This window comes from Gobio gobio (genome assembly GCF_949357685.1).
Source record: "Gobio gobio genome assembly, chromosome: 2".
In the NCBI taxonomy this organism is placed as follows: domain Eukaryota; kingdom Metazoa; phylum Chordata; class Actinopteri; order Cypriniformes; family Gobionidae; genus Gobio; species Gobio gobio.
Window position 1 is genome coordinate 77,748,606 of NC_137098.1, and position 15,317 is coordinate 77,763,922.

The following is a 15,317-nucleotide window of genomic DNA, read 5'->3' on the forward strand; positions in this document are numbered from 1 at the left end:
GAGAGAGAGAGCAGATGAAATGTCAGTGTTTTTGTGCACAAGTTTGCTGTAGGTTCCCACAATAACAACTTACTGGTTTCCATTCTGGAGAGAGTTCTGGACTGTGCTCGGGCCAGTCCTCCACACACCTTTCCTGTAAATCACGCTTCAGTTATGTAGGTGTATGTGTCTTAACATGAAGGAACAATTAAAACCTGTTCTGGAGATGCCTTCAGCATTTATTTTATTTATATATATTGCCTTACTAAAGCCGTTAAGTACACTTTGTATTTTTGGCCATAAAGACACATACCTGACCGATGAGAAGAACGTCCTCATAAACCGGCAGATCGTTCTCGACCTGCCAGATCAAAACACACTTCATGATAGTGTCGAACAGATAACAGAGCGTAGATTACACTCGAGGATAGCATTTAAACCCAAAAATACAATACTAGTGGAGTGAAAATAAAATGCAGGTAACACTTTATTTCTATGGTTTACTTTAGACATTTTACTAACTATAAGTAACTATCAGTAACATGTAGTTGCAAATGAGTTAGTTGACATGTAGTTGCAAATGAATGAGTTAGTTGACACGTAGTTGCAAATTAATGAGTTAGTTGTCATGTAGTTGCAAATTAATGAGTTAGTTGACATGTAGTTGCAAATTAATGAGTTAGTTGACATGTAGTTGCAAATTAATGAGTTAGTTGACATGTAGTTGCAAATTAATGAGAGTTTGTTGACATGTAGTTGCAAATTGATGAGTTAGCTGACATGTAGTTGCAAATTAATGAGTTAGTTGACATGTAGTTGCAAATTAATGAGTTAGTTGACATGTAGTTGCAAATTGATGAGTTAGTTGACATGTAGTTGCAAATTGATGAGTTAGTTGACATGTAGTTGCAAATTAATGAGTTATTAGTTGACATGTAGTTGCAAATTAATGAGTTAGTTGACATGTAGTTGCAAATTAATGAGTTAGTTGACATGTAGTTGCAAATTAATGAGAGTTTGTTGACATGTAGTTGCAAATTAATGAGAGTTTGTTGACATGTAGTTGCAGATTAATGAGTTAGTTGACATGTAGTTGCAAATTAATGAGAGTTAGTTGACATGTAGTTGCAAATTGATGAGTTAGTTGACATGTAGTTGCAAATTAATGAGTTATTAGTTGACATGTAGTTGCAAATTAATGAGTTAGTTGACATGTAGTTGCAAATTAATGAGTTAGTTGACATGTAGTTGCAAATTAATGAGAGTTTGTTGACATGTAGTTGCAAATTGATGAGTTAGTTGACATGTAGTTGCAAATTAATGAGTTAGTTGACATGTAGTTGCAAATTAATGAGTTATTAGTTGACATGTAGTTGCAAATTATTGAGTTAGTTGACACGTAGTTGCAAATTAATGAGTTAGTTGACATGTAGTTGCACATTAATGAGAGTTTGTTGACATGTAGTTGCAGATTAATGAGTTAGTTGACATGTAGTTGCAAATTATTGAGTTAGTTGACACGTAGTTGCAAATTAATGAGTTAGTTGACATGTAGTTGCACATTAATGAGAGTTTGTTGACATGTAGTTGCAGATTAATGAGTTAGTTGACATGTAGTTGCAAATTAATGAGAGTTTGTTGACATGTAGTTGCAAATTGATGAGTTAGTTGACATGTAGTTGCAAATTAATGAGTTAGTTGACATGTAGTTGCAAATTAATGAGTTAGTTGACATGTAGTTGCAAATTGATGAGTTAGTTGACATGTAGTTGCAAATTAATGAGTTATTAGTTGACATGTAGTTGCAAATTAATGAGTTAGTTGACATGTAGTTGCAAATTAATGAGTTAGTTGACATGTAGTTGCAAATTAATGAGTTAGTTGTCATGTAGTTGCAAATTAATGAGTTAGTTGTCATGTAGTTGCAAATTAATGAGTTAGTTGACATGTAGTTGCAAATTAATGAGTTAGTTGTCATGTAGTTGCAAATTAATGAGTTAGTTGACATGTAGTTGCAAATTAATGAGTTAGTTGACATGTAGTTGCAAATTAAAGAGTTAGTTGTCATGTAGTTGCAAATTAATGAGTTAGTTGACACGTAGTTGCAAATTAATGAGAGTTTTTTGACATGTAGTTGCAGATTAATGAGTTAGTTGACATGTAGTTGCAAATTAATGAGAGTTTGTTGACATGTAGTTGCACATTGATGAGTTAGCTGACATGTAGTTGCAAATTAATGAGTTAGTTGACACGTAGTTGCAAATTAATGAGTTAGTTGACATGTAGTTGCAAATTAATGAGTTATTAGTTGACATGTAGTTGCAAATTAATGAGTTAGTTGACATGTAGTTGCAAATTAATGAGTGTTGACATGTAGTTGCAAATTAATGAGAGTTAGTTGTCATGTAGTTGCAAATTAATGAGTTAGTTGACATGTAGTTGCAAATTAATGAGTTAGTTGACATGTAGTTGCAAATTAATGAGTTAGTTGACATGTAGTTGCAAATTAATGAGTTAGTTGTCATGTAGTTGCAAATTAATGAGTTAGTTGTCATGTAGTTGCAAATTAATGAGTTAGTTGTCATGTAGTTGCAAATTAATGAGTTAGTTGACATGTAGTTGCAAATGAATGAGTTAGTTGTCATGTAGTGGCAAATTGATGAGTTAGTTGACATGTAGTTGCAAATTAATGAGTTAGTTGACATGTAGTTGCAAATTAATGAGTTAGTTGACATGCAGTTGCAAATTAATGAGTTAGTTGACATGTAGTTGCAAATTAATGAGTTAGTTGACATGTAGTTGCAAATTAATGAGTTTGTTGACATGTAGTTGCAAATTAATGAGAGTTTGTTGACATGTAGTTGCAGATTAATGAGTTAGTTGACATGTAGTTGCAAATTGATGAGAGTTTGTTGACATGTAGTTGCAAATTGATGAGTTAGTTGACATGTAGTTGCAAATTAATGAGAGTTTGTTGACATGTAGTTGCAAATGAATGAGTTAGTTGTCATGTAGTGGCAAATTGATGAGTTAGTTGACATGTAGTTGCAAATTAATGAGTTAGTTGACATGTAGTTGCAAATTAATGAGTTAGTTGACATGCAGTTGCAAATTAATGAGTTAGTTGACATGTAGTTGCAAATTAATGAGTTAGTTGACATGTAGTTGCAAATTAATGAGAGTTTGTTGACATGTAGTTGCAGATTAATGAGTTAGTTGACATGTAGTTGCAAATTAATGAGAGTTTGTTGACATGTAGTTGCAGATTAATGAGTTAGTTGACATGTAGTTGCAAATTAATGAGAGTTTGTTGACATGTAGTTGCAAATTGATGAGTTAGTTGACATGTAGTTGCAAATTAATAAGTTAGTTGACATGTAGTTGCAAATGAATGAGTTAGTTGACATGTAGTTGCAAATGAATGAGTTAGTTGACATGTAGTTGCAAATTAATGAGTTAGTTGTCATGTAGTTGCAAATTAATGAGTTAGTTGACATGTAGTTGCAAATTAATGAGTTAGTTGACATGTAGTTGCAAATTAATGAGAGTTTGTTGACATGTAGTTGCAAATTGATGAGTTAGTTGACATGTAGTTGCAAATTAATGAGTTAGTTGACATGTAGTTGCAAATTAATGAGTTATTAGTTGACATGTAGTTGCAAATTATTGAGTTAGTTGACACGTAGTTGCAAATTAATGAGTTAGTTGACATGTAGTTGCACATTAATGAGAGTTTGTTGACATGTAGTTGCAGATTAATGAGTTAGTTGACATGTAGTTGCAAATTAATGAGAGTTTGTTGACATGTAGTTGCAAATTGATGAGTTAGCTGACATGTAGTTGCAAATTAATGAGTTAGTTGACATGTAGTTGCAAATTAATGAGTTAGTTGACATGTAGTTGCAAATTGATGAGTTAGTTGACATGTAGTTGCAAATTAATGAGTTATTAGTTGACATGTAGTTGCAAATTAATGAGTTAGTTGACATGTAGTTGCAAATTAATGAGTGTTGACATGTAGTTGCAAATTAATGAGTTAGTTGACATGTAGTTGCAAATGAATGAGAGTTAGTTGTCATGTAGTTGCAAATTAATGAGTTAGTTGACATGTAGTTGCAAATTGATGAGTTAGTTGACATGTAGTTGCAAATTAATGAGTTAGTTGTCATGTAGTTGCAAATTAATGAGTTAGTTGTCATGTAGTTGCAAATTAATGAGTTAGTTGACATGTAGTTGCAAATTAATGAGTTAGTTGTCATGTAGTTGCAAATTAATGAGTTAGTTGACATGTAGTTGCAAATTAATGAGTTAGTTGACATGTAGTTGCAAATTAAAGAGTTAGTTGTCATGTAGTTGCAAATTAATGAGTTAGTTGACACGTAGTTGCAAATTAATGAGAGTTTTTTGACATGTAGTTGCAGATTAATGAGTTAGTTGACATGTAGTTGCAAATTAATGAGAGTTTGTTGACATGTAGTTGCACATTGATGAGTTAGCTGACATGTAGTTGCAAATTAATGAGTTAGTTGACACGTAGTTGCAAATTAATGAGTTAGTTGACATGTAGTTGCAAATTAATGAGTTATTAGTTGACATGTAGTTGCAAATTAATGAGTTAGTTGACATGTAGTTGCAAATTAATGAGTGTTGACATGTAGTTGCAAATTAATGAGAGTTAGTTGTCATGTAGTTGCAAATTAATGAGTTAGTTGACATGTAGTTGCAAATTAATGAGTTAGTTGACATGTAGTTGCAAATTAATGAGTTAGTTGACATGTAGTTGCAAATTAATGAGTTAGTTGTCATGTAGTTGCAAATTAATGAGTTAGTTGTCATGTAGTTGCAAATTAATGAGTTAGTTGTCATGTAGTTGCAAATTAATGAGTTAGTTGACATGTAGTTGCAAATGAATGAGTTAGTTGTCATGTAGTGGCAAATTGATGAGTTAGTTGACATGTAGTTGCAAATTAATGAGTTAGTTGACATGTAGTTGCAAATTAATGAGTTAGTTGACATGTAGTTGCAAATTAATGAGTTAGTTGACATGTAGTTGCAAATGAATGAGTTAGTTGACATGTAGTTGCAAATTAATGAGTTTGTTGACATGTAGTTGCAAATTAATGAGAGTTTGTTGACATGTAGTTGCAGATTAATGAGTTAGTTGACATGTAGTTGCAAATTGATGAGAGTTTGTTGACATGTAGTTGCAAATTGATGAGTTAGTTGACATGTAGTTGCAAATTAATGAGAGTTTGTTGACATGTAGTTGCAAATGAATGAGTTAGTTGTCATGTAGTGGCAAATTGATGAGTTAGTTGACATGTAGTTGCAAATTAATGAGTTAGTTGACATGTAGTTGCAAATTAATGAGTTAGTTGACATGCAGTTGCAAATTAATGAGTTAGTTGACATGTAGTTGCAAATTGATGAGTTAGTTGACATGTAGTTGCAAATTAATGAGAGTTTGTTGACATGTAGTTGCAGATTAATGAGTTAGTTGACATGTAGTTGCAAATTAATGAGAGTTTGTTGACATGTAGTTGCAGATTAATGAGTTAGTTGACATGTAGTTGCAAATTAATGAGAGTTTGTTGACATGTAGTTGCAAATTGATGAGTTAGTTGACATGTAGTTGCAAATTAATGAGTTAGTTGACATGTAGTTGCAAATTAATGAGTTAGTTGACATAGTTGACATGTAGTTGCAAATTAATGAGTTTTTAATTAATGAGTTAGTTGACATGTAGTTGCAAATTAATGAGAGTTTGTTGACATGTAGTTGCAGATTAATGAGTTAGTTGACATGTAGTTGCAAATTAATGAGAGTTTGTTGACATGTAGTTGCAAATTAATGAGTTAGTTGACATGTAGTTGCAAATTAATGAGTTAGTTGACATGTAGTTGCAAATTAATGAGTTTGTTGACATGTAGTTGCAAATTAATGAGAGTTTGTTGACATGTAGTTGCAGATTAATGAGTTAGTTGACATGTAGTTGCAAATTGATGAGAGTTTGTTGACATGTAGTTGCAAATTGATGAGTTAGTTGACATGTAGTTGCAAATTAATGAGAGTTTGTTGACATGTAGTTGCAAATGAATGAGTTAGTTGTCATGTAGTGGCAAATTGATGAGTTAGTTGACATGTAGTTGCAAATTAATGAGTTAGTTGACATGTAGTTGCAAATTAATGAGTTAGTTGACATGTAGTTGCAAATTAATGAGTTAGTTGACATGTAGTTGCAAATTGATGAGTTAGTTGACATGTAGTTGCAAATTGATGAGTTAGTTGACATGTAGTTTCAAATTAATGAGTTAGTTGACATGTAGTTGCAAATTAATGAGTGTTGACATGTAGTTGCAAATTAATGAGTGTTGACATGTAGTTGCAAATTGATGAGTTAGTTGACATGTAGTTGCAAATTGATGAGTTAGTTGACATGTAGTTGCAAATGAATGAGTTAGTTGACATGTAGTTGCAAATTAATGAGTTAGTTGACATGTAGTTGCAAATTAATGAGTGTTGACATGTAGTTGCAAATTAATGAGTTAGTTGACATGTAGTTGCAAATTAATGAGAGTTAGTTGTCATGTAGTTGCAAATTAATGAGTTAGTTGACATGTAGTTGCAAATTAATGAGTTAGTTGACATGTAGTTGCAAATTAATGAGTTAGTTGACATGTAGTTGCAAATTGATGAGTTAGTTGACATGTAGTTGCAAATTAATGAGTTAGTTGTCATGTAGTTGCAAATTAATGAGTTAGTTGTCATGTAGTTGCAAATTAATGAGTTAGTTGACATGTAGTTGCAAATTAATGAGTTAGTTGTCATGTAGTTGCAAATTAATGAGTTAGTTGACATGTAGTTGCAAATTAATGAGTTAGTTGACATGTAGTTGCAAATTAATGAGTTAGTTGACATGTAGTTGCAAATTAAAGAGTTAGTTGTCATGTAGTTGCAAATTAATGAGTTAGTTGACACGTAGATGCAAATTAATGAGAGTTTTTTGACATGTAGTTGCAGATTAATGAGTTAGTTGACATGTAGTTGCAAATTAATGAGAGTTTGTTGACATGTAGTTGCACATTGATGAGTTAGCTGACATGTAGTTGCAAATTAATGAGTTAGTTGACACGTAGTTGCAAATTAATGAGTTAGTGGACATGTAGTTGCAAATTAATGAGTTATTAGTTGACATGTAGTTGCAAATTAATGAGTTAGTTGACATGTAGTTGCAAATTAATGAGTGTTGACATGTAGTTGCAAATTAATGAGTTAGTTGACATGTAGTTGCAAATTAATGAGAGTTAGTTGTCATGTAGTTGCAAATTAATGAGTTAGTTGACATGTAGTTGCAAATTAATTAGTTAGTTGACATGTAGTTGCAAATTAATGAGTTAGTTGACATGTAGTTGCAAATTAATGAGTTAGTTGTCATGTAGTTGCAAATTAATGAGTTAGTTGTCATGTAGTTGCAAATTAATGAGTTAGTTGTCATGTAGTTGCAAATTAATGAGTTAGTTGACATGTAGTTGCAAATGAATGAGTTAGTTGTCATGTAGTGGCAAATTGATGAGTTAGTTGACATGTAGTTGCAAATTAATGAGTTAGTTGACATGTAGTTGCAAATTAATGAGTTAGTTGACATGTAGTTGCAAATTAATGAGTTAGTTGTCATGTAGTTGCAAATGAATGAGTGTTGACATGTAGTTGCAAATGAATGAGTTAGTTGACATGTAGTTGCAAATGAATGAGTTAGTTGTCATGTAGTGGCAAATTGATGAGTTAGTTGACATTTAGTTGCAAATTAATGAGTTAGTTGACATGTAGTTGCAAATGAATGAGTAAGTTGTCATGTAGTTGCAAATAAATGAGTGTTGACATGTAGTTGCAAATTAAAGAGTTAGTTGACATTTAGTTGCAAATTAAAGAGTTAGTTGTCATGTAGTTGCAAATTGATGAGTTAGTTGACATGTAGTTGCAAATTGATGAGTTAGTTGACATGTAGTTGCAAATTAATGAGTTAGTTGTCATGTAGTTGCAAATTAATGAGTTAGTTGACATGTAGTTGCAAATTAATGAGTTAGTTGACATGTAGTTGCAAATGAATGAGTTAGTTGACATGTAGTTGCAAATGAATGAGTTAGTTGTCATGTAGTTGCAAATTAATGAGTTAGTTGACATGTAGTTGCAAATTAATGAGTTAGTTGACATGTAGTTGCAAATGAATGATGAGTTAGTTGTCATGTAGTTGCAAATTAATGAGTTAGTTGACATGTAGTTGCAAATTAATGAGTTAGTTGACATGTAGTTGCAAATTGATGAGTTAGTTGACATGTAGTTGCAAATTGATGAGTTAGTTGACATGTAGTTGCAAATTAAAGAGTTAGTTGCAAATTAATGAGTTAGTTGACATGTAGTTGCAAATTAATGAGTTAGTTGACATGTAGTTGCAAATTAATGAGTTAGTTGTCATGTAGTTGCAAATTAATGAGTTAGTTGTCATGTAGTTGCAAATTAAAGAGTTAGTTGCAAATTAATGAGTTAGTTGACATGTAGTTGCAAATTAAAGAGTTAGTTGCAAATTAATGAGTTAGTTGACATGTAGTTGCAAATTAAAGAGTTAGTTGCAAATTGATGAGTTAGTTGACATGTAGTTGCAAATTAATGAGTTAGTTGTCATGTAGTTGCAAATTAATGAGTTAGTTGTCATGTAGTTGCAAATTGATGAGTTAGTTGACATGTAGTTGCAAATTAAAGAGTTAGTTGCAAATTAATGAGTTAGTTGACATGTAGTTGCAAATTGATGAGTTAGTTGCAAATTAATGAGTTAGTTGACATGTAGTTGCAAATTAAAGAGTTAGTTGCAAATGAATGAGTTAGTTGACATGTAGTTGCAAATTGATGAGTTAGTTGCAAATTAATGAGTTAGTTGACATGTAGTTGCAAATTAAAGAGTTAGTTGCAAATTAATGAGTTAGTTGACATGTAGTTGCAAATTGATGAGTTAGTTGCAAATTAATGAGTTAGTTGACATGTAGTTGCAAATTAAAGAGTTAGTTGCAAATTAATGAGTTAGTTGACATGTAGTTGCAAATTAAAGAGTTAGTTGCAAATTAATGAGTTAGTTGACATGTAGTTGCAAATTAAAGAGTTAGTTGACATGTAGTTGCAAATTGATGAGTTAGTTGACATGTAGTTGCAAATTAAAGAGTTAGTTGACATGTAGTTGCAAATTAATGAGTTAGTTGACATGTAGTTGCAAATGAAAGAGTTAGTTGCAAATTAATGAGTTAGTTGACATGTAGTTGCAAATTAAAGAGTTAGTTGCAAATTAATGAGTTAGTTGGCATGTAGTTGCAAATTGATGAGTTAGTTGACATGTAGTTGCAAATTAATGAGTTAGTTGACATGTAGTTGCAAATTAATGAGTTAGTTGACATGTAGTTGCAAATTGATGAGTTAGTTGACATGTAGTTGCAAATTAAAGAGTTAGTTGCAAATTAATGAAAGTTAGTTGACATGTAGTTGCAAATTAATGAGTTAGTTGGCATGTTGTTGCAAATTAATGAGAGTAAGTTGTCATGTAGTAGCAAATTAATGAGTTAGTTGTCATGTAGTTGCAAATTAATGAGTTCGTTGACATGTAGTTGCCAATTGATGAGAGTTAGTTGACATGTAGTTGCAAATTAAGAGTTATAATATTTACTTCAAGCTGTCTAGAACATTATCCCTCTACAGTTTTGATTATATTATATTGAATTGCAAACGTTTTCCTGTCTAAATCGTGTTGTTTATCTGTAAGTTATTGCAGTAATAAAAAAAGAGAGTAAGAGTATCCAGACTAATATTATCATCAAATCACATCCAGATGAACGTCCACTACTGTCCATCTCCCACAGAACACTAATATGGGGAAAAGGAAAGGGATGAGAGGGGATAATGAGAGAAGTGATACCTGCGGCTGATGGATGCTCTTAGCGGCTTTACTGCGGGGAGCCGGTTTCGGTGGACGTCTCCTGAACATCTACAACAACAAAATAACTGAGCATTTGTTTTGGGTGAGAAATAAACGGGTCTAAACTTGATTTCACGGGGTCTTCGGTGGAAAGACGTTCTCACCAGGTCTCCGTTGGAGGTGCTTGTGGAAGGAATCTCTTGATTCTGCAAACCAACATGCTCCGTATCTTGAGCGGTGAGCAGCAGATCAGTGTTGCTCTTCTGATTGGACTGAACTTCATTCTGAGGGTCGAACAGAGGATCGAATGTCTTGATGTCAGAGACTTGGGTTCCTGCGGTGGACGGAGGTGTCTTGAAAATATCATCAGAGGTAGAGGTCTTGAACAAACTGTCTGTTTTAGTGGATGTTTCTTGGAAAACATCGGCCGAATCGAACGGTGATGTGAAGGAGGGTGTGGCTTGGGATTTCTTCTGCCTGGAGAGGATGAACTCCAGCAGAGGATCCCTCTGATTGGATGAGGATTCTGTGTTCTGATTGGCTGAGCTGCTTTGTGTCAGAGCAGTGTCCACTTTGTCTTTAAAAGGCTGGAAAATGTCTGTTTCTTCACCCCAAATGCCTGATGCCGTTTGAAACACATCATGTGTGTTATCTTTACAAAATTCAGGTGGAGGAAACACAACCCAGTCTGGAGCCGCAAAAGGATCGCTGCCCACGTTGAAGTCCGAAGACGGAGGCGTATGAGCAATGCTGTTGCTTAGTCCTGGTACATTGATTTCCTCATCAACCTACAAACACAAGCACATTCAACACAACGTGTGAGGATTTAACGCCTTTTACAGGGGTGGTCAGAATTATTGGCACCCCTGGTCAATATGATCAAAGATGTTTATCCTTTTGATCTTTCATTCAAAAACTGCGCAAAAATCACCTTTGATTGAAGAAAAATAATGGAAAGTCGGGGGAAAATCACTTTATGAAATAAATGTTTTTCTCCAAAACACGTTGGCCACAATTATTGGCACCCCTACAATTTTTTTATGAGTAAAATATCTATTTACATTTGTTTTAGCACACCAGGGTGACTAGAAACATGAAATTGTCCAGCCATGACTTCCTGTTTCACAGGAGTATAAATATGAGGAAACAAAGGCCAAAAAAGCAGCAAAAGAGCTTCACAAAACAGAAAGTGGCTGTAGGAAAATAGGTAAAGCACTGAAAATCCTCATTTCCACCACCAGGGCAATAATGAAGAAGTTCCACTCAACTAAAGATGTTCTGAATCTGGAAGAGGACGTGTGTGTACACCGTCCTAATGCGGTGAGGAGGAGAGTTTGAGTGGACAAAGACTCTCCAAGATCACAGATGGAGAACTGCAGAGATCTGAGTCTTGGGCTCAGAAAGATTACAAATCAACCCCTATAAATCACCACATGTTGTTTGGGAGGGTTTCAAGAAAAATCCTTCTTGCTCATCCAGAAACAAACCCACCAGAGGTTTTTGGTGCAAACAGGGATTTAAAGTACCCCATGTCCACGGTTAAATACAACGCTGGATCTTTAATGTTGTGGGCCTATTTTTTTTGGACATGGTATCATGAATTCTAGCAAATACCATTACAAAATTAAAACCTGCTAAAAATCTTATATTGGGTCGTGGTTGGATCTTCCACCAGGACAACAATCCAAAACAAACATCAAAATCAGCACACAAAAGTGTGTCAGCACAAAATGAAGCTTCTGCCATGAGCGCCCCAGTCCTGAACCCTATAGAAAACTGCAGAGAAGATCTGGGGATCTGAAGGATCTGTGGAGGAATGATCTCTGATCTCCAAACTCATCAGGCGTTAGAGGAGAAGACTCACAGCTGTTGTCTTGGCAAAAGGAGGTTGCAAAAAGTGTTTCATAAATGGGTGCCAATGGCCAACGTGTTTTGGAGAAAAACATTTCATAAGCCCCGTTTCCACCGAAATTACCAGGAACTTTTTTTACAGGAACTTTTTTGCCCCCCAGACCTGTTACTGTCTGCGTTTCCACTGCGGTCTAAAGTACCGTGAAGATTAGGCACATTAGTTCGGCGATGTAGGACTGTACGCGACGGACAGGAATCACTTTTGTGTGATACTGTCTGCAACAACAACAAGTGGAGGAGATGCAAGCAGCGCTGCTTTTGCTGGTTATGTATTGATTTACTCAAGAGGACATTAACAAAACAGCGGAAAAGAGACGAGCACTGATACTAAAGCGTATTCTGAAAGCTCGTAAAGCTAGATTTAAAATAAGACAACGTATGTTATTATCAGCTATTATGGACATTGACCATGAGATTGCTGAGACGAACACACACCATCGGACAGAAAGAGCAAGGCTAATATTTACTGAACGCAGAACGAACCTCGCAAAAGACTTTTAAAAATGCTGGTTGAAATAAAATGCTGCGTGAGTTCAACCAATCAGCATGTTCAGCGCCCAAGTCCCACCCCCCAAAGTTCCCGAACTTTGAAAAAGTACTACCTCGCGAGCAGGGCCGTTTGGAGGGGGAAATATTTACCCGGAACTTCATTTAGACCCTGGTTCCTGCAGTCGAAACACACAAAGTACCAGCCCAAAGTTCCTAGTTCCTGGGGAAAGTTCCTGCGGTGGAAACGCGGCTAATAATGTAATAAGGGCACTGTAAGTCGCTTTGGATAAAAGCGTCTGCCAAATGCATAAACATAAACATAATGTGATTTTCCCCTGACTATCCATTCTTTTACTTCAATGAAAGGTTCGATTTTTGCAATTTTTTTCGAATGAAAGATCAAAAGGATAAACAGTGCAGATTACAGCCATCTTTGATCATATTTACCAGGGGTGCCAATAACTCTGTCCACAACTGTACATACATTTCTGCACTGAATATTACATTTCTGTCTTGCTTATAAAAAATAAATAAAACCCAATTGAACTTGTTTTCTTTTGGCCCCACTAAGGGGACACTTACATTTAAAAATAGGTACATTGTACTTATTGTGTTCATATGTCAACACATTATTTTTTTTAAAAAGAGTCTCTTTTGCTCACCTTCACTGCATTTATTTGATAAAAAAATATAGTAAAAACTGTAAAATTGTGCAAAATTATTCCAGTGTAGATCAGCTTTTCTCTATGTGAATATATAGTAAAGTGTCATTTATTCGTGTGATCAAAGCTGAATTTATCATCATGATCCTTCAGAACTCATTCTCATATGAGGATCTGATGCTCAACAAACATTTATGATTATTATCAGTTAATACCTTTGAGAAAACCATGATACAGTTTCTTTTTCAGGATTCTTTGATGAATAGAAAGTCCCAAAAATAAGAATATTTGAAATAGAATCACATTATAAATGTGACTTTTAATCAATTGAATGCGTCCCTGTTGAATAAACATATGAATTTCATAATACAATCTGTAATATAAGTGTGAGATGGTACCTGTGTGGTTGAATAGAAAGGATTCCAGGAGCTGTTGATCCCATTCTAGTGCAGAGAAAACCCAAATGAAAGAGTTTAGATTGGATAAAAACAGCAAAACACACACATTTCACATACACTCTTACAAATAAAGTGTCTTTTATTGGCCATGAAAAACCTTTAACACCCATGGAATCTGTCCATTCCACCAAAGGTTCTTTAGATCATAACATTTTTCTTTTTATAACTGTTGACTGAGAGGTTCTTTGGGGAACCAGAAAGGTTGTTCTATGGCATTGCTGCAAAAACCTCATTTTGGAACATTATTTGCAAATGTGTACATGCACACTGTGCCACCTAGACTACAGAGAAGAATCTTTACTTGAGCTGTGTGTCAAATATCCATCGAGACTGATATATTCTTATTGTTAATTCTCATTTTCATAAGAATAAGATGTTGATCAGAACCTCACCTCCATTATCAGGCCTGATGCACCAAACAGTGAATCGGCATCCTGTGACAGACACAATGAAGAAGATGGAAAGATGGAATAAGGTTAGATTAGTACCGTATACTCGTATATGTACTGGGTTTATTCCATGAGTACATTAAAAAAAAAGCGTAAAGACGTGAACTAACCAGCTAACAAAACAAATTGTTTTACTAATGTATGAAAATGTCCAAATCCAGTTTTTAAATGTTTTTCTTGGCTAAACTTAAAGTACATTTTATGATGTCTACTTAAGTAATGTTCAAGTATATTTTAAGTATACTTTATGTAGTAAGTGTACTAATATCAATGTGTACAAGTAGTATTGTAAGTGTACTATTTCAATACTGCTTGGGACTAAATTGGCCCACGTTTAGTATAAAAGTACACATTTAAGTGTAAGCAGTTGTAAACTTTAAGTAGGTTTCTCATTTGTACTGCATCTGTACTACAAGTGAACTTATAAGTAGTAGTTTACTATTATAATACAAGCGGTAATTATTTAGTTTATGAAAGTACACTTAAAAATAATCAATTAAACTGGATTACTTGTTTTGTTGTGTTTTTTTATATTCATTTTAGAATAATTAAATTGAATAGTTTTGGACAAAATGTTTAACCTGATATGGTACTGAATTAACCTCACGTAAAAAACGTAAGTTTACTGAAAAAAACAATGTTAATTAAATTCAACATAACCCAATTACGTGGAACCTGTTGACATAAAAAAAATGAAGTAAATCCAACCTATCATTTTTTGGGTAGATATTCATTTATACCTTTAACTGTATTTAACTCATTTTCAAAGTATTTTATTATAGCTTAAAGAGTAAAGTAGATGTTCAGTAAATTCCCAGTGGACTAGCCTACACAAAAATTCAGATTTGCAGAATTAGGAACATATGTTTTAACTCAATCAAAAGATTAAACACAACAAGCCAAATACACTTTAAGTACTTAATTATACTTTTAAGTTTATCTCGACCAAAATATTGAGTACAAGTATAGGCCAAATATACTTTGGTCGGTACAAGTCAAGCATACTTAAGTGCAATTTTAAGTAGGCGAAAGTAACACAGGCCAAAAGTAACAAAGCGATTTTCTCCGAGCCCTGATTACATTTGCATTCCAAGCTATGACAGCACGTTCAGCACACAACCCTTGACGGATCTGCCAAATATGACGGGGTTTCGTCGTTGTTTCCCGTGGTTAGCTCCGAAACGCAGTTTTCAAGTACAGCAAGTAAACTACTGAAGCGGTACTTTTTTTTCTAATTACAAGTGTTGTTTATCGTTTGATGTGTCACAGTGATGATCAATCTACAGGTTATTTAGTGCTGTTACACACCCTGAAGGTTTGTCTTGTCAGAGTTTTTCGGTATAAAAGTAAATTGCGTTTAAATGTCAGGACTTGTTACTTCTGTCCCGCTATTATATATATAATGCATATTATG

The 15,317-nt window shown here is 33.9% G+C and overlaps 1 protein-coding gene across 1 annotated transcript in view; it reads right to left on the reverse strand.

The window, feature by feature from the left end:
- LOC307118800 (uncharacterized protein) overlaps window positions 1–15,317 on the reverse strand; it is a gene marked incomplete at its 5' end in the record, with an annotated part of 49,512 nt that overhangs the window by 23,304 nt on the left and 10,891 nt on the right. Inside the window, 4 exons of the mRNA XM_079804599.1 lie at window positions 74–133; window positions 293–340; window positions 9,935–10,003; window positions 10,099–10,722. Coding sequence (XP_079660725.1) covers window positions 74–133; window positions 293–340; window positions 9,935–10,003; window positions 10,099–10,722 — 801 coding nt within the window. The remainder of the gene's footprint in view (window positions 1–73; window positions 134–292; window positions 341–9,934; window positions 10,004–10,098; window positions 10,723–15,317) is intronic.